Source organism: Lactuca serriola, chromosome 6, assembly GCF_051521515.1.
Source record: "Lactuca serriola cultivar US96UC23 chromosome 6, Lser_US96UC23_V15, whole genome shotgun sequence".
Taxonomy (NCBI): domain Eukaryota; kingdom Viridiplantae; phylum Streptophyta; class Magnoliopsida; order Asterales; family Asteraceae; genus Lactuca; species Lactuca serriola.
Window position 1 is genome coordinate 53268252 of NC_136413.1, and position 19226 is coordinate 53287477.

At 30.4% G+C, this 19226-nt stretch overlaps 1 protein-coding gene across 1 annotated transcript; it reads right to left on the bottom strand.

Annotated features, from left to right (window-relative positions):
• Positions 1 to 10443: 10443 nt before the first annotated feature.
• Positions 10444 to 12504, bottom strand: LOC145059169 (HNH endonuclease). Its single transcript, XM_079007033.1, has 7 exons — positions 11982 to 12504; positions 11718 to 11772; positions 11540 to 11614; positions 11336 to 11427; positions 11166 to 11247; positions 10969 to 11052; positions 10444 to 10743 (listed from the first exon to the last, which is right to left on the bottom strand). Exons 1-7 carry the CDS (start codon positions 12341 to 12343, stop codon positions 10624 to 10626), a joined length of 870 nt encoding a protein of 289 aa, XP_078863159.1. The 5' UTR covers positions 12344 to 12504; the 3' UTR covers positions 10444 to 10623.
• Positions 12505 to 19226: the final 6722 nt, after the last annotated feature.

Below are 19226 nucleotides of genomic sequence, written 5' to 3' on the forward strand. Positions count from 1 at the left end.
CAAGGAATTAAGTTGTAATTGTTCAAGAGTTGAACAAAGGAAGGCTTCCATAACCTTCCATAGATGCACGGTTTTGGAGGAGCCCACTGGTGGGCTTTGAGCTGCCAGAAAGCAAGAAATGAAGAATAGCGAAGTCCAGTCCATGAAGGAGACCTAAATGTGATTTTGGTTTGACCTAAACCTTATCTTATGATTGTAGGTTGAAAATGAAAGTCTACATGGATGGGAACGTATGTACCTTCGGATCTTGGTGGCAAAAGGTTTCCCTCTAATACAAGAAAATGGTTACGAGGAAACATTATCGCTAGTAGATTTTAAGGATCTAATAAAGATCAATACGGATATTGGTTGTATTAATTGCATTCTCAAATTCACAATATCATTACGACATCCATCTTCATATTTCGAATTGTAAGGAATAGCAAGGAATTGATTAAACTTTCAGGAGATATATTTATCACGTCTTGAAAGGGTTTGAACACATACACTATCCGGATAAAGTGCATAAGCTTAAGAAGCCTAATTAGAGGTTTGGCGAAGCATCGTGAAATAGGAATCTGCATTTCCATGAGGAAGTAAAAGGGTATTTATTTCTAGAAGTCTAGTTGATTTCTGAGTACATATCAAAGTTAATGGGAGCTTAATTGTTATGTTGGTATTGCATGTTGACAATACTACTCATAAGTAAAAAGGTCTCTAGTTTGCAAGTTTCAAAATATCATTTAGAAACCAAGTATTTATTATGTAATTGTGTTGGTTCATCATACCACTTGGAAAGATACATGTAAAACTGAAATTTCAAATTGTCGGTTTGATATAAAGATGTAATGTCTTAATTCTTTTTCTGGATTTTTAAAATACGATTTACATATCTATTATCTATAACAATAAGTTATGGAAATTGGTAGTTTCCACCTCAAAAAACTATTTATCTTGTGGTTATTATGATATTCTTTTGATCCAAACCCTAACCGACAGAGATGGCGGCGCAAATGTGATGAAACCCTGGCGTACAGAAGCTTGGATGTGACGATTACTTGTAGATCTGAGGTGATGTTCAGTGATGATAACGGTGAAGGAGGCCGAAGGCGGTATCACCGACGTTCAATGGTGAAAGAGTTCGGAAAGGAAGGTCAGCGGTGATGCTGGTTAGCTAGGGTTTTGTGTTGCTATCGGGAGTGGGTGAGAAAGAAGGAGACAACACCAAATGGTGTCTTTAGTAGGTACGGAGCAACAATAATGTGATGGTGGAGGAGCACCGAAGATGATGTAGTGGTAGTGGAGCACCGACGATGATGAGGGTGAGAATATGTAGGTGGGTGGTGGTTCATAAAAGAAAAGAAAAAGAAGGATATATGAGGGTGGGGCCCAATTAATTAATGATTTCTTTAAAATTATAATCAATAATAATAACAATCTAAAAATAAATCAAAAATAAAGGAATAAGGGTAAAATAGACATTTTATGTCTGGTAAATGATTTAAGGGACGAAACGTGCAATTTTTAATGATATAATGGACGATCTAAGTTAATTTTTGAAAATAGAGACTAAACGTGCAATTTGACACTTGAACGGGGATGAATTTTGTAATTTACTCTTAATTTTAATAGATTTATGTTCCTTTTGTTTTTAAGGCTATAACGTTTCATTGCGTCTTTCATTGCGTCTTTGCTGATGACAAGCCTATGCGGACGATGTTACCAACGGTTAACACCGCTGTTTCATTGTGTCTTTGCTGATGACAAGCCTATATGGACGATGTTACCAACGGTTAACACCGCTCTTTGACTAGTTTTTTTTAAGACACTAATTTTCATTTGCATACTATTGCATATCCTTTTTATTGTTCAATAATTAATGAAGACCAATGATGTGCATAATAAGCTTGTACAATTAGCATCACATAAAATGCATTACATGGATTAATTAGTATTATATTTTTTAATTAAAAAATAGTTTATAGACAAGGATGTTACCACACCACACTCGTTGCCAAAAAAAAGATTAAAATTTACAAAAACATATTTGGCATTAATATCTTATCAAATTTTGATAGGTAAAAACATCACCCACCTAATGTCTATTTTTAGTTTTTTGGTTCCTTTTATTCATATGAAAAATTAAAAATAAGCAAATTGATCTACTCATGTCTTGTTCAACAGTTGTGGCATTTAGGTTTAGGATTCTCCGAAAATAAAATTATGAAAACTGATATTGCCATTTATTGATTTTACAAATAACACTATACACTCAACTACTAAAATAATTAATTATTATATAAAATAATTAATTATCATATCAATCTTTGGTACCATCTTATTTAAGACCCCAACTAGCTTTTATAATGGCTAAAATACGCAAGATATTTTGAATGGATGCCAAAAGAGCCTCGTCATAAAGCAAAACAATTTCAAATGGTTTATCATTGGTGTCAAAATAGTCTCGTTCTAATCGTTGGAATGGATGTCTCTTAGAGACTTAGACCTTTAAGAGCGCCTCTTGCAAAACTAATTTGCAATGCGACATCACAATAATCAAATACCATTGTTTTTTACAGTTTGCAATACTTGAAAATTTTAATTATATCAAATATTGTAATCAAAAAAATTATATTCAACATCAAATGTCCTTATGTTAAACAATATTTAAAATTAAAGGTGGTAATGGATCGACCTGGGTTGAGTTCGGGTTCAATCCATTTAATAATTGGGCTGAAAATGTCAACCCAACCTAACATGTTTATTTAAATGGAACCCAACCCAACCTTTTAGATAAATGGGTTGTCATCAGGTTAACCTATTTATGTAGTTCTCGATCCAACCTATTAAATAAATGGGTTAAACTTAGGTTAACTCATTTAAAATCAATTCAATAAATTATATAATTAAATATCATAGCACTTAAACTATGAAACGTAAATAAAACTTCATAATTATGACAAATTAAGCACAATCGTAATTCATAAATACAAATAAATTGTTCAAATAACATTAAAAATGTTTAGTTTCACAGTGAATTCGGAGAGTGACCAGTATTATCGACGCTAAAAAAAGGATGGATATTAGGATTAAATTTTATTAAACATAGATAATATTACAACATTATAGTTTACAAATTAATACTTTGATTAATACATGATAACATATATATATATATATATATATATATATATATATATATATATATATATTCAATTTAATATTATTTGAATGTTATCATGTATTAATCAAAGTATTAATTTGTAAACTATAATGTTGTATATTTATTATCTATATTTAATAAAATTTAATCTTAATATCCATCATTTTTTTAGCGTCGATAATACTAGTCACTCTCCAATATATATATATATATATATATATATATATATATATATATATATATATATATATATATATATATATATATATATATATATATATATATATAAGTTAAATGGGTTGACGGGTTGAAAACGGATTGATAATTTTTACCCAACTCAACCTATTTAATTAAATGAGTTATACGGGTTTACATATTTAAGTTAAATAGGTTGAAAATCTTAACCCAACCCACTAATTTTGGGTTGGATTCGGGTTGGGTTGGCAGGTTGAATCGATTTTTGCTAGCTCTAATTTAAATGGACTGACAGAATGAAATACCCGTTAAATAATTTGTAATGTTTTTTTTTTTTTTTTTTTCCTTTTGCTAGGGTTTCGTTTTAATACATTTGTTTCAAGACAAAATATATCCTTATGTTAGATGGCCTACTAATTTCTCTTTCTAAAAATTGATAAATAATGGTGAGTTGGCATTTTGTTTTTGCAAAATCTTATCCTTGCACTTGTGTGGGTGCTCTTATGGTTCACTTTGATGTACAGAAGATGTTTCCTTCGTTGTTGAGAAGATGTTTCCTTGATTGTTGTTATAAGAATGTCGAACATAAATGAGAAAACAAATGTTGAGAACGTCCCTAGGCCTAAGTCCGTAAACCATAGGAACAATCATGTCTAAAAATCATAGTGAGACTCTTTGACAACAATGTTATATCATTTGAAAACTAATTTACTATTTAACGAGGCATTTTCCAAAGCAAAATGAAATTAAAGTGTAGTCCTAAGTATAACAACAACAACGTACGTAGTCTTTTTTCTAGTCTGTTTTCACGTATCTTTGACTTTACTTTTTTGCGAAAAATGTAACTTTTATCACTTAATAAAAGTTATTAATATAGATATTTTAATTATTTATAAATTAGATGAAATTTAGATTTAACCCAATTGGATATATACAATTAGATATATTGGATATCCAATGGATAAAAACAATTAATTGGATTAGCTCGGTGCTTTGCCCGTCACGAATTGGGTTTGATCAGTTGGATATCTAACATTTAATGAATAATTGGATTAAAAGGGTAGTATAAAAAATCATTAGATATATAATGATAAACATCCCTAGACAAACTGCTAAAAAAGTTCAGAATAAAAAAAATAGAAATATATAAATGTTTTATGGAAAACAAATAAAATAGAAGTATAATCTTAAAAAATTCCAATATAATCCTAAAATAAAAACTATATATCCAACTATAATATCTAACAAGATTAAGGATGCACTAACTAATACCATTATAAGGTTATAAATTAAAATCAACTTGTTCTCATTAATCTCTTCCAGCACCTATGTAACCAAAACAAAATACTAACACATAACGCATTTCATAATATAGAAAACTGTCGTCAACAATCTTAAAAAAACATTGTGCAAATGAATACTAATGAAATGAAAATTGAAATTACATGCTTAACTTTTTAGGTTAACATAATAACGATCTTATAATTATTTACTGAGTCTGAGTTTACCTATAAACCAATCTTGTTGCGATCAAGATTATTTTGTGATAACAGATCTACCAAGTAAGTCCATTAGACATGAATCTCAATATCATAAAATTATTTTTGTAGTTCAAGAAAATTGAAATTAAAATAGGTGTTATATATCCTTATGTATCTTCTACAATGTTTTTATCATGAGATGAAAAATCTTGATTCCAATACAAGTAAAAACAATATCTATACCAAATAAAGTTTGGTTATAAATAAAAAGAGACCAAATTTAAAGCAAGCACATGAGGTGTGTACCTCCATAAAAAAAGGTAATGAATGGCACCAGGAGACAGACCATTTTCAACTGTTATTTGCAGCAATAATTGGTGTTTGATGGTGAAAGAAAGAAAACCAAATGAACATTCAAGTCATGTTAAATCATTTTCCAGGATATTAATAGCTTCAAAAGGATATAATGACTTGTACTTTATACACTGAATGTAAAAAATTATATGGGATTTGGTGTCGCCCTTTTAATCGAATATGATCATATTCATTTAATCGTTGCAACAAATTAAAAAATTTGTTCTATCATAAGCGAAAATGGATCGATTCATATCCTTTGAAATGCTTGTACCACACAAGTATTAATTTTGTAGTAATATTGTATAAGATGTGAAGTACATTATCCAAACGTTATTGGGATATTAAAAATATATATATCAAAATAAACGAAATCACTTAACAATTTGATCATGGCTCTTAAAACAAAATTACCTATAAAAATTGCAAAATTACTTTCAACGACAAAATGATGTAGAAAAACTTGATTTTATTTTTCTTTCTAAAATGACATCATCATTTTACAAAATGATTCTTTTTTTAAAAGACTACAAATATCTCAATGGTTTTTGATTTTATCTGGTTTTAATCCAAAAAAAATTATGTATACTTTTTTTATGGTTTTTGTCCTCTCAAACTCTTTTTTTTTCGTTAATTTGTTTTTAACAAACTTAAACTGATGATTATACTCTTTTAATATATTTATTAACATTTGTTTTACTTTTATAATATTTTATAATTGAAAAATAGAAAATAGGCTTATCTTTTCTCTCTCTCTCTCTCTCTCTCTCTCTCTTTATATATATATATATATATATATATATATATATATATATATATATATATATATATATATATATATATATGAATTACAAATATTATGTGAATATTTGACCAAATTCTAAATATTGGATTAAGAATGAAAGAATGTGAGCTTGATGTACATATTATTAACATGGAATAACATATATTATATAATTACGATTATTAATTATTAGTACAATTATGATATTTAATAAAGAGAGAGAAATGATAATTATCTACATTTTAGGAAACAAAGTAAAATAATTAATAAAATCAAATCAAATGTCATATTTTATTCAATATATTTAAATTACATCATTTTTTTATAATACTTATTCATTTAACACATGAACACATATTTTAATTCTTTCATTCTTAAAGAATATGATTTTATTTAATAGTTTTTTTTAGTCTTTTGGTCTTAAAAAATACATTTTTTTGAGAAGTAACATACTTAAATAATACACCTCAAATATAAAGCATTAACATATCAATCTTTAAGAAAAATATATTACAATGCAATCAATATATAACATCAAGCCTCTAACGTGTATCTCAATTGGTAAGGCATGTAGAGACTTGTTTTGATAATAGATAGGTCATAGGTTCAATCCACGACACCCCCATGATTCTCATCCGCTTAGTGAGTCAAAATATGCCCCCTTATCGATTACCCTTGGTGGCTGGGTTCGATGAGAATGGTTAGGGTTGTCAGCATCAACCTTTTGTCTTGAATAATATATAATATGAAAATAAGAACCATTTTTATAACATAATACAAGAATATATACAATATTTCAAAGAATATACACAAAATTTTATACTATATTCTTTAGAATCTTTTATCATTTCGAAAAATATACAAAAATTATAATATATAAAACATTCTTGAATAATCTTCATTATTATTCTTGGAGAATTTGTCTTTGCTTTTTGATGGTTTTCGCATGCTTTTGTCTTTGTTTTTTGATGATTTTTTTTCCATATCTCTATTTTTAATACATGAACAATTCTTGAAAAGTTAGTTATCTTTTTTTTTTCTTTCAACATTTCATTATTAAAAATATACATTGGTTTCAATCCTTATAACTCGACAAAAGAAGTTGAACACATATTACATTGAATTTCCATATTCTTTGAGAATACAAACATAAATAAGTAAAGTGAATAATTTTTTGTAGAATATATATATATATATATATATATATATATATATATATATATATATATATATATATATATATATATATATATACACACACACAAAGCCGGTTCAACTACATAAAAATGATGAACATATAGTATCCTTTAAAAATGTGTAGCTTAAACAGTAAACTTCTAAAAAAAAGTAATAAATTCTCTATTTTCATATCGTAATTCTTACATAATAGTCGCTATAAAATTCATATTTGAAAAAAAATAACAAATAACTTCTCAATTGTTATTAGGAAAAAAAATTGTACGTGCCACTTTCATAACCAGAAAAAAACAATTTGAATTTTGCTAATGTTTAGAACATAAAATCATAATTATAACAAAAGAAAACAAGTGTGAGAGGGCATGACGGATTCATCCATGCATTTCTAAGTTTTATGCCTAAATAATCTATATTTTGACCAAATTTTGTTCAAACTAGTCAAATTAATTTGGATCTAAGCAATAAACAGTTCATCAACTAAATTACATTATTTTTACAAATATTGAATTTGATAATTTTAAAAATAACAAGTGGTATAATTTCTATTGAAACTTGGTCGGATATTGGAAATCAAAATTAAGTTTTAAAAGCTAGAAAACACAATTAACGATAAAAAGTGAGGCACTTTTCAGATGAGATGGATTAATATCAAATGTCAATTTTAATAACTAAAACCTTCTTTAAAAAAAAAAAATAATAAATAAAGAAAACAAATAAAAAATAAATAACATTGATTTTAAATTGAATGAAATGCTTTTCGAGGTTTCATCGATTTTAACGAATAAGATCACATTTTTTTCTACAATTGGATTTCTCTCGTTGGATACCAAATTGAATAATTAAAACTACGTAAAACAAATTAAACAAATTAATAATACCTGATAACGAACAATAACACTTTTTTTTTCACTCCAGACATGAACAATAGAACTATGGAACCAATTTTATTTTATTTTATTTATTTATTTATTTATTTTTTCATAAAGTGACGAAGATCATATGAAAAAGTGACGATGGTATAGGAAAAGAAGATGAAGATAAGAATGAAATATAATTTGTAACTGATAATTTTATCCCTAAATAGTTGCAACCTTATTAATTTTTAATTATAAATTTTTTATAATTATCTTATTAAATGATTGGTCCACATTTAGTTATACATTTACACAATATATATAGTTCATACTAGGTGTGAGACCCATGTATTACATGGGCTTAATTAAAAAAAATAAATATAAAATTTTAACAATTTAAAAAGTTTGAATTTATAAGAAAAATGAGAAAAAATTGAATTATTAAAATTAATGAGACTTTAATGTATTGAATACATTACATATATAAATTTTTTCTAATAAATACTTTACATATATATTACCTTACACATTAAATGTTGAATTTTAATTTAATAAAATGAAAAATATAATAAAATGACAAGTGGAAAATAAAAAATTTAAAAATTCTAGAAAATGTCATGTGTCCAAATGAATGAGAAGAGGACATGTGGCAAAAAAACCTTCATTTATTATAATAGATATGAACCTAACTCTCTTTCTCTCTCTTTCTCTCTCTCTCTCTCTCAACCTAACTCTCTCTCTCTCTCTCTCTCTCTCTCTATATATATATATATATATATATATATATATATATATATATATATATATATATATATATATATATATAGTGTTAGGTTATAATTTAGATGATATATATTTTACGGATGTAGGGATGAATATGGATCAAAAGTTTAAGTTATTTAAAAAAAATTATATTCTTAATTAAAATAAAATATAAAAAATATCATTTTTATTAAATGAAACGTATTAAGAAGAGCAATAATCTTAAAATGCATCACATACAAATTTGGCAACATCCCACTATACATTAAAATTCAAATAAATACTATATTAATTAGGAATGTTGCAAGCAAAAGCATATTCATTCATATGGATATAAGGAATGTTGCATATTTTAAGATAAATATCCCCCGATTTTAACACACGATCAAACCTTCCAAATTGGAATTTAAATTTGCTTCTTATCTTTACAAAAGCAAACATAATATCGTAGGAGCAATCATGATTTTATGAATGGTGTTGTATGAAGAACATATGATTCTAAAAAAAAATAATGGCGTTCAAGCTCAGATAATTGACGAAGGTGTTTATATTTTTTGTTCTTAAAGAATGTTGTTAATGTGAAAACGTGGATTTATAATTCTGTAAGAATGAAATTCTGTTGCAAAAATCTTAAAGAATATTCTTATGCTGCAAAGCATGGATTAATAATTCTGTAAGAATGGAATTTCTAATAGAACGAACAACTTAAAGAATGTTGATTTATGTGTTTATATTTTCAAAGAGTGAAATTTTAATTACAAAGATGGCCATGAATGTTGATCATTTAGTGGTTGGCAGATGAAGATGGATTAGGTGTGAATTAAAAATGATTTTCTATTTAAAGATTATTAATTAATTTAAAATTTTACCATAAATAAAAAATAAAATTACTAATATATATCTATCTCTTGTTTTTTAATATATATATATATATATATATATATATATATATATATATATATATATATATATATATATATATATATATAAACACTAAAATAAACAAAAATCATAAATTGTTGAAGTTTATGTTTGACATAATGTCCGTAAAACAGTAAAACAAATAAGATGTTTGTTTTTCAAAATACAAAATTTAGAAACGGTTACCTCTCAAACCTTTGTAATAAAAGAAAATATAATAATAGATTCCCACAAATCCACAATTCGTAAATACAGCATCATTTATTTCTCGTTACTATTCTTTTCCCAAACTTCCCAAAACATATGAAAATAGTTATCTTTTGCTTCTCAAACTTCTCAAACCCTTTTTAATAATATAATTTAAAAGAATAAAAACTAATTAAAAATATAAAAATTACATTCAAATAACATTTAATTTAAACAAAAATACATGAAATAATATTTAATAAATAAAGTAAAAAGTTATAAAAAAACAAAAAAACCAAAAACAAAACAAAAAAACAACTAATCGATGTTTAATATGTAGTCGTCCATAGTATATTCCGCAAGATCAGATTGAAGGTTGTGGTGCGTTTCTAGCATAACTATGTTTATGCATTTATAAAAGTCTAACCATTTTCATTTTATAAAACATCATTTTCACTATTTTAATATGGTTTATACTTTCAAATCTAGAAAGGTTTTGACCTAAAATGTTTGTTTTCTTCAAACTTTGATGAATTTAAAAAAACACCATTAATTATGGACAATGTGTTAAATAACTCCACATATTTTGTTCTTTTTGTGATTATCTTTATTTACAAATATATACATATGTCTTTACAAGTGTAGCACCATATCCTATATGAATATACATATTATATTAGATCAAAGTCTATATACAATAAAATTATTAATTATGGACATCTATAAATTACAACCAAATTAATCAAGTCAAGGCGATGGCCCTCCCAAATACTGAAGCCACTCTTCGGGCGTCCCCTTTCTCATTTTTAGCATCTTAATCGCCATATTTGTTAAAGGTATTGCAACTATATCATAATCTTTAGGTGCCTACAAAATACCAAAGAAAACCAAACTGGTCACAACAACCTCTAAACTGACCCACACTGTCCGAGAAATATAATGTGAGATAAATCAGGTACACATCAGTCTGCTAGATGGCTACAATGAATCCAATCCACATTGGAATTAAGACTCTCACAATGTATTATGACAATTAGTTTTAAAAAGTAAAAAAATTTTAGACAAGTAATTGTTAAGGAAAGAAGAGAATACCTTTGGGGCCTTATGCAACTTCATGTTAGCTTCCTCGGGTGTTTTATGACCTTTCTTTGAGTTGCAACTCAAACAAGCAGTCGCCTATCAAGTAGAAAATCATAAATCTCATTACAATAGGTATTATATAAAAATTGGATGGAAAAGATTGGTGTTACAAAAATTAAGTTTAAGTGTATAAAAATCTTTTGTCTTACAAGATTTTCCCATTTCCATTCTCCACCTCGTGACATGGGTATGACATGATCAATAGTTAAGTTCATAGTAGAAGAACAATACCTGTTGATATTAGAAATAACATTTCAGATTTTATTTATTATTTTTTTTTTTTTTGCAGATATTGGAAATTAAATGTGAGGTTACTTACTGGCAAGTAAAATTGTCACGAGCTAATACGTTTTTTCGGCTAAGCAAACTCACAAATCTTCTTCTCTTAACAACCTGAAGCAAATGTGGAACCTGATAGAAAAGAGATAATTTGAGCATTCAAATTGCAAATAGATAGTGTTGTGATTCTCATGAAGGATTAGTGAATTGATAATACAGTAGCATGTGATGAATAATGAATTACCCTTAAAACAGCAGGTATATAGAAGGATCCATTAGGAGAGTTCACAGTTTGATCATAATATTCAAGAACATCAGCCTGTGTATATGATACATTCACAGATTTCATACATAAGATCAATAATTTTCATGAATATTAGTCTATTAGATGATTACAAGTTTTCATTTTTCAAATCTCTAACCTTTTCCATGAACTCCAAACAAATGGCACGTTTCCAGCAGACAACATTTATAGGCCTAGAACAACAATCACAATCAGATCCAATCACTGTTATTACTATACAGTATTAAGAAGCTAATCAGAGATGTAGCTTAACTAACAGTCTAAAAGTAGGAAGAATCCACAGATACATGTTGATGTATGACAGCTTAACTAATAAGATTTCAGTCGCACCACATCAGATTAAACTAATATTGTATAAAAAAGGAAGATGAGAAGCACAAACCTGTACGAGATGTCCAAAACTAAACCTCTGAAACAAGACAGATTATCACTCTCATAATCAGGATCTCCCAACAGTTCATCATAAATAGCTTGCTGATCGACAATCGCGTCCTTTTCATTGCCTTTCATGCTCTTCGACTTGCTCCCAGACGCCGATGCGAAGACTCTAGTATCTCTGGAGGTACGATTGTGGGTATAATTGGTTAATGCCGTGATCTTCCGTTTGTGTGATAGTCTCAACCCCCTACAACTTCTGCCACCGTATAACGGAGCGCCGATGATATCTTTTTGCTCAAACCCTACCGACATTTCGTCGACGATGAAGATCGGCTTCAGGCGACGAAGGGCGGTGAATTCCGCCATCAATAAAAGCGTTCTGGAGTGTGTTTGATCGATTCGAATCAAATTTCAACTGATTTAAAACAGAATTCTCAGATTCTGACGAATTTGAACACTTTTGTTGGAATGTGTAAGTAATTGAGTTGTGGAAGTCTTGTCTAAATCATTTTTTCCGGGAAAAATCTGTTACCACATATTCCCTCTTCCCAACTTCGAATATCTTTTGCCTTCACCTTCTGGTGAAATTACTATTCAGTCCTTTGCGTTGCTCAATTTGGCTTGCAATAATAAGTTTTTGTTTGATTTTGTTTTTTTTTTGTTTGTTTTGTTTTTTGTTTTGTTTTGTTTTTTTTTTTTAAGTGCAAGTGTTTAACCATATGATGTTTTTGATTTTTCATTTATTTCAGAATTCAGATGCAAAATGTCAATTTTTTAAAATAAAAAAATTAGCATGCAAAGATGGCATTATACAACAACTTTTCAAAATAATAATATATTAATATTTAAAAATAAAAACTATACAGTACTAAAAATAATAAATAAAAGACTACTTGATCGTGATCTTTGAATTGTATATATTCGTCTGTTTGTCAAATTCTTGGATGATATTTTTAGGAAATATGATATGCTATTCATAAGTTAAAAAACCTCAACAAACAAATTTAAAAGTAAACCCATTTCACAAATTTTTGTTCTACTTTATTTCATGGGATCAGTGACTTTATATAGATTTTACAAACGACAACACAACATACTAACTATTGTTAGGTATTTACATATTCTAGTTATACCTATGCTAGATGTATGCCTAACTTAACATTATTAGATATAGGATATGACACATTTATTGGATGTTACTATGCATCATTGACCTATGTATCATACACACAATACATTACTATTATATATTTGACAAAAAATGATTTATCATAATTTTTTCATGTTTGACGGGTAATAATTGGATTTTGCTTGAAACAATAGTTTTGTGTTTGTTCCTATGTCTTCCCCATGTATCTCATGTTGAAAAAATATCACCTATACTAGCCTTGAAAAGATAACCATGTATTAACTTCTACCTTGTCTTTTTTTGTTAGTAGAATTTACTTTTATACATGGCTAAGGATTCCATTCAATCAATTTAGAATTCAAGTTCATGTCCCGCCATTGTCAATAATGGAATTCTCTCATTTATTATCCAACTAGGTGAAAACCCGTGTAATACACGGGGCTGATTACTTAGATAAACAATAATACATAGTAAATGACTTAATATAAAAAATAAATAACAAAATTCAAATATATGTATATCAATAAAAACTAAGAACTAATATTCATATTGTTTGAAAGGGTTGACATTTTAGTGAATTGGTCAAACCCTTCATTTATGTAGTCCTTCCAAAGAATCTCTCCATCAATGCTGGAAATGGCATAAAGACATGTGCCACCATAAACAACAATTGGATTGTCCAGATCAAGCTTCAAATTGGTCTGCTGATGAATACCATGTCACTATCCAAGGCATATACTTATACTGTATAACTTAAAAAGGTGAAAAAAAATGTATATTTCAGATAATAAAATAGAACACTTCAGAAGAAACATGATCTTAGTAGAATTGAGTTGTATAGGTGCAACAAAATATAAGAATGCTTAACAATGTTACTCACTGGAATTGTTAATAATGCCTTGGAGGACTTTGAGCCTAATAGAAAAGACTCCCACACCATTTGCCCATCAGGAAGGTTCTATGCTCTTAAAATACTCCCCTCTGATGACGATGACAGTGTAATGACATCTGAAGAATCAGAGATGATACTTTAGCAATAACAAACATTTAAGTACATCATAAATGATAAAACTAAGGGTAGTGCTTGATAACATTCCTAACTTGCTATTTTTTAGTTTATCTATCATTGTAGCAAGTAACCATACAATATACATATCTCACAACATATGCAATCAAGAAACCAACTTTTTGAAAAATAAGAAATCACCCTCTTTTATATAACAATGTGGAAAACTATGTAGGTTTTCTTATAGGTTTAAGCAAATAAGGTAACACAATATCAGCTTTGTCTCTTGTTGTGTCACAATACATTACTGATATCCTTTTTAGCTATAGCCCAATCAGTTATTAGTATTTTTCATAATTATTTCAAGTTTAATAAATATTGATATATGATCGTCAAGTATTTACTTTTAAAGATTATTAACAAACTTCTCTTAGGATAATAAACAAAAATTATAGTTATAGTGAGCTAATAATAATAATTCATAAGAAAAGAAAGGTTTGTTTCATGTACAAAAACTATTTTGCTAAGCCATGACTATATTGTTTCATCTCGTTTCCTTTTTTACCCTTTAATCTATTATACAAGTTAATCACATGGTAAAAGTATAAGAGCAATAACCAAATAACTATATATCATGTTCAACACTCCCAAAATCCTGGTAAACAAGTCTGCAAAACTGTGGGCTGACTTTTAGTAAAAAAAAAAGAGTACTCACATTTCCCAATGGCAATATCAATTTTGTCAATAACATCAGTGGCTCCCAGAATATGTCTCCACACTGCACATAGCAAAAAACATCAGCATATACATATACTCTTCCATCAAAATTATCAGTTATTAGCATTAATAATGTATCCAGACTGAAGAAAAATTAAAAAGCCTAAATATTAATAAATGTTACGACTTACAAAGAGGTATTGAGTCGATATGTGAAATCCTAACACAAAAACCCTAATTAAAGTGATTGAGAAGCACATAGAAGAATTTTTGAGGATTAAACGAAAGGAGTGCTACCATATGTAGATAATCATTAGTGGATCAACAAATTTGAAACCCTATAACTATATTATTATCAACTAATTCGCAGAGCAGAATTCTGAACAAATTTTGGGGCTTAGGATGATATAGGGCTATAAATATGACAAAGTTTGGGATCACTACAATCAAACACTAACAGACATACATAAGAAGAGTAGTTACCCCACAGCGAATTAAGAATCAAAAAGACAAATAAAAAATTAGAAATCGAACCTGTTGGCGGAGCAAGCTCTGAAGTGATTGGCGAGTTTCGATTTCTTAAGCTTGAATTGAAACATGGAAGAGAAGCTATCGGACCTGAAAATGATGATGAGTCTGAAGATTTCAATCGTTCTCTCTATCTGCTTTTCAATCGAACACTTTTGTGGAGGTGGTGTAGCGGTCGATTATTGTAAAGCCTAAATCCGTTTGTGACGATTAGGGTTTACATCAAAAGATATGGAGTATAAAAGAGAAAAGGGCGATGTTTGATTAGTCATTATGATTTTGTTGATCGATGGGAGTTATGTCGCCGGTAACGGAAGATGAAAAGCAGCGATGATTACCATCCAAAACCCTAAACCATTTTTGGTTTCGATCTTGTTGATCAACAATTCTAACATCAAAAAACTTGGGTGATTAATTTCTGATTTAGGGATATCTACCTTTTTAGGATTTCAAAATTTGAATCCAAAATCTAATTTAGGAAGTAATAAGAGATATCAGAGATATGAGAGATTCGGTCGATGGGGAATGAAGAAGCAGAAAGGTTATTTGGATTGTATGGCATTTACGTAAATATAGATGAATAAAATGAGCGGGAAAACTTTATTTTGGGGGTCTTATAGATTGACACGTGGCAGAGTTCTACTTATTTATTAGAATAGGATTCCAGTTCTTATCTCATCGTAAGACACTTTTAAGATATCTTAATCTCATAACATTGAAAACCATGTATTTTAACCATTTAACTTTACGAACTTGTTATATATGTATTGTTAGAGTATCCACAATGCATACTTAAATGAGATAGTTGAATGAGGTGACATGCATAACTGACATTTAATGGATTAAACTCTAACATTATGAGATGTCATGTTGGCATTCAATGGATAGGTAGTTCGATGACCATTTGACCATTGAACTCTTCAATGGGAAAAAAAACATTTTAATTAATAAATATATATTTCATTGGACTCTATTGAGTTCAATGCATTGTAGGAAAATTAATATAGAGTTGTATAGTAAGTAAAATGATGATGTGTCAATCAATTAAACTTTGATAAATTTAATGTATTGTAGATCCCCTTAATTACACAATTCACACATAAATATAAATTTGACTTACTTATGTCAAATATCAATAACTTCCCATAATGCAGTAATCCATAAATTAAATATATCATTGAGTACTAATAGTAATAATCATCCATTTCTACCAACGACATCGTCCTTGCATCATTTACATGAACGAACAACTTACTGCAATATTTATGATTCTTGACTAAAAATGATAAATTGTTTCACAGTCAGTGTTCAATCATGTTAATATTACAAGGGAACATGTTTATATTAATTCCTCATAATAAATAATAAAATCATCCATGCAAACAAACTTATAAAGCTAGGTTTCATAGACAAACTCAAATTGTCATGAATTTCACTATATAAAAAGAGAAGAAATGTGATGATACCTTGACTCTTCAATGTAACGTCCCAAAATTCAAGACTAAAAAAATTTCTTTTATAAAACATTACTTAAAACATAATTATCAATCCATAACATAATCAGAGTATTAATTTCCAAAACATATGTTCATTATCAAAGTAAAACATCCCAGACGGTCTAATCTATGGTGTGTGTCATGCGATCACCCCGAGCTCTTTCCTCCGCTACCGGAAGTAACTAAAACCAAAACTGAAAACCGTAAGCACGAAGCTTAGTGAGTCCCCCAACCTACCACATACCATGCATAACCACATACTGCACATACTGGGCCACGCCCGCTATTCTGGGCCTCGGGCCTCGCCCGCTACAACGGCCCCGCCGCTCCAGGCCCCGCCTGGCTTCAAGCCCCGCTTGGACACATATCTGTTTCGCTTAGGCCTCGCTTGTCACTGGGCCTCGCCCGCCAACATATACTAACACATAACATATCACAACACATAAACTAAACATGTACCACCGAATCCTGTTCTAAAGGCCTCGCCTATCTTGGGCCTCGCCCATGTCCTACAACTGATGAGTCATGGAACCCCGTCCACGCTCCTACTGATAGTGAGATACGGGCCCGACCCACACTCACTCTTTCCCTAACCTGGGCCTCGCCCTTACTCTGCTGCTAATGAGATATGGAACACCGTCCATACTCTGTTGTTGGTGAGATACGGGACCTCGCCCACACTCACCTTCCTACCAGGCACATACATGTATCACATAGACAACAAGTATAACTATCATGCAAACCATTCCTAGGGCACCTGCCCGCTAACATTGGACCTCGTCCTGAATATCATACTAGCATATTGTGCCTAGGGCTAACCCCCGGGTCTTCCTACTCATAACTATATGGGCCTGCATTGTGGCCGTAGACCCATCCATACAAAAGGGAAACTCACCTGCACTTGCTGAACTTGCCGATAACCCCTCTAGCTGCTGCCCGGCAACTCTCTGAACTCCTACTCCACTAGCTCCCCAAGCTACCAATATCAATGCAACCCTTAGTTTAACTGTCCCCCGAAAGTCAACTAAGTCAACTATGGTCGAAGTCAAAGTCCTGGTCAAAGTCAACCTTCCAGGTCAACCCTACTCGCCAAGTCTGCCTACTAACTCATCGAGTTCATATGCTCAGAGTCCTTCCATTCGCGACTCGAGTCGCCGAGTCAGCCCATGACTTGCCGAGTCCACCGATTTCCGAGTCCTGTCCTGTCCAACTCACTGAGTCTCCACCCGACTCACTGATTCGAGTCTTACCTCGAAGGGTTTGGGGTTTCGCGACCTGACTCGCCGAGTCCAAGGCAAACTTCAACAGACTTGCTGAGTTGTTCATCCAACTCGTCGAGTTCCTCTTAATCTTCATGCTACTCGCCGAGTCCACTCGAAGGACTCGCCGAGTCTATTAAGTCCTTCATACATTCAGAAGCTTTTTGACTCATGCAGAGACTCCAAAATGTAGATCCACTCTTCCAAGGCCTATTCCTCACGTAAAGTTGCAAACTTTACGTGTATCTAAGGAGATCTAGGCCCAAAACACTCCATACTCAGGTTTAAGACAACCATGCTTCACCTACACCCTCAAGACTGATACTTTATGACTCTCTAGGCCAGAATACACTTAGATCTGAAGTAGCAACTTCAGATTTGGGCTCCAACTCGAAATGATTTAAGGACATGACATAAAAGCCCCAAAACTCATAGCCAAGATAGATCTAGATGCAAAGGAGTCCAAGTACTAGTTTATTACCTCCAAATGCTCTAAAATGTCTTCCCAATCCCGGATCTATAGCCCCTTCTCGCACCTCCAAGATCCTTCTTCCTTCTCCAAGATTTAATGCACTCTTCAAGGCAAAAATTAGCCCAAAAAACGGATATGGTGGCTAGGGTTTGGCGTTCTGGGTTAGAGAGGCAGTAAAGGAACCCTAGGGAAAAGAATGAGACGTTTAAATAGGCTCCAAGTCCCAAATTTAGGGTTTTCCTCGTTCAGACCAGACTCTCCGAGTCCCCTTAGTCGACTCGCCGAGTCGGTTACTTAATCGATCCCCCGGATCCCGTTTCGACTCGTCGAGTTCCTCCCTGGACTCGACGAGTTGACCCTTTGACTTAGGGTTTTCTTTCCTTTCTTGGCCTTTCTAATTTTGGGTGTTACATTCAACCTTGGTGTTAAGATTCTAGTAAAACACCTTTGAATTCGCCTAGAGAGAGCTTCCACACACACACACACATAAATCTCACATTGGAAGCACATACTTGAGTTCTAAATTTAATGGTGCCTGAAGTCAACTCTTTCTAGCCATGGTCAACATGAATCGTTCAGTTCCAAGGCCTATAGGATATGCAGACCACACATTAAGGCCCAATCCTTTATTTTAAGTGACTC

Excerpts from the sequence above, each read along its gene's own strand:
- LOC145059169 (XM_079007033.1), bottom strand. The coding sequence starts at position 12,343 with ATGGCGGAATTCACCGCCCTTCGTCGCCTGAAGCCGATCTTCATCGTC. Across the intron at positions 11,615-11,717 it reads GTTTGGAGTTCATGGAAAAG|GCTGATGTTCTTGAATATTA; the intron begins GTTAGAGATTTG and ends TCATATACACAG. Across the intron at positions 10,744-10,968 it reads AGTTGCATAAGGCCCCAAAG|GCACCTAAAGATTATGATAT; the intron begins GTATTCTCTTCT and ends GGTATTTTGTAG.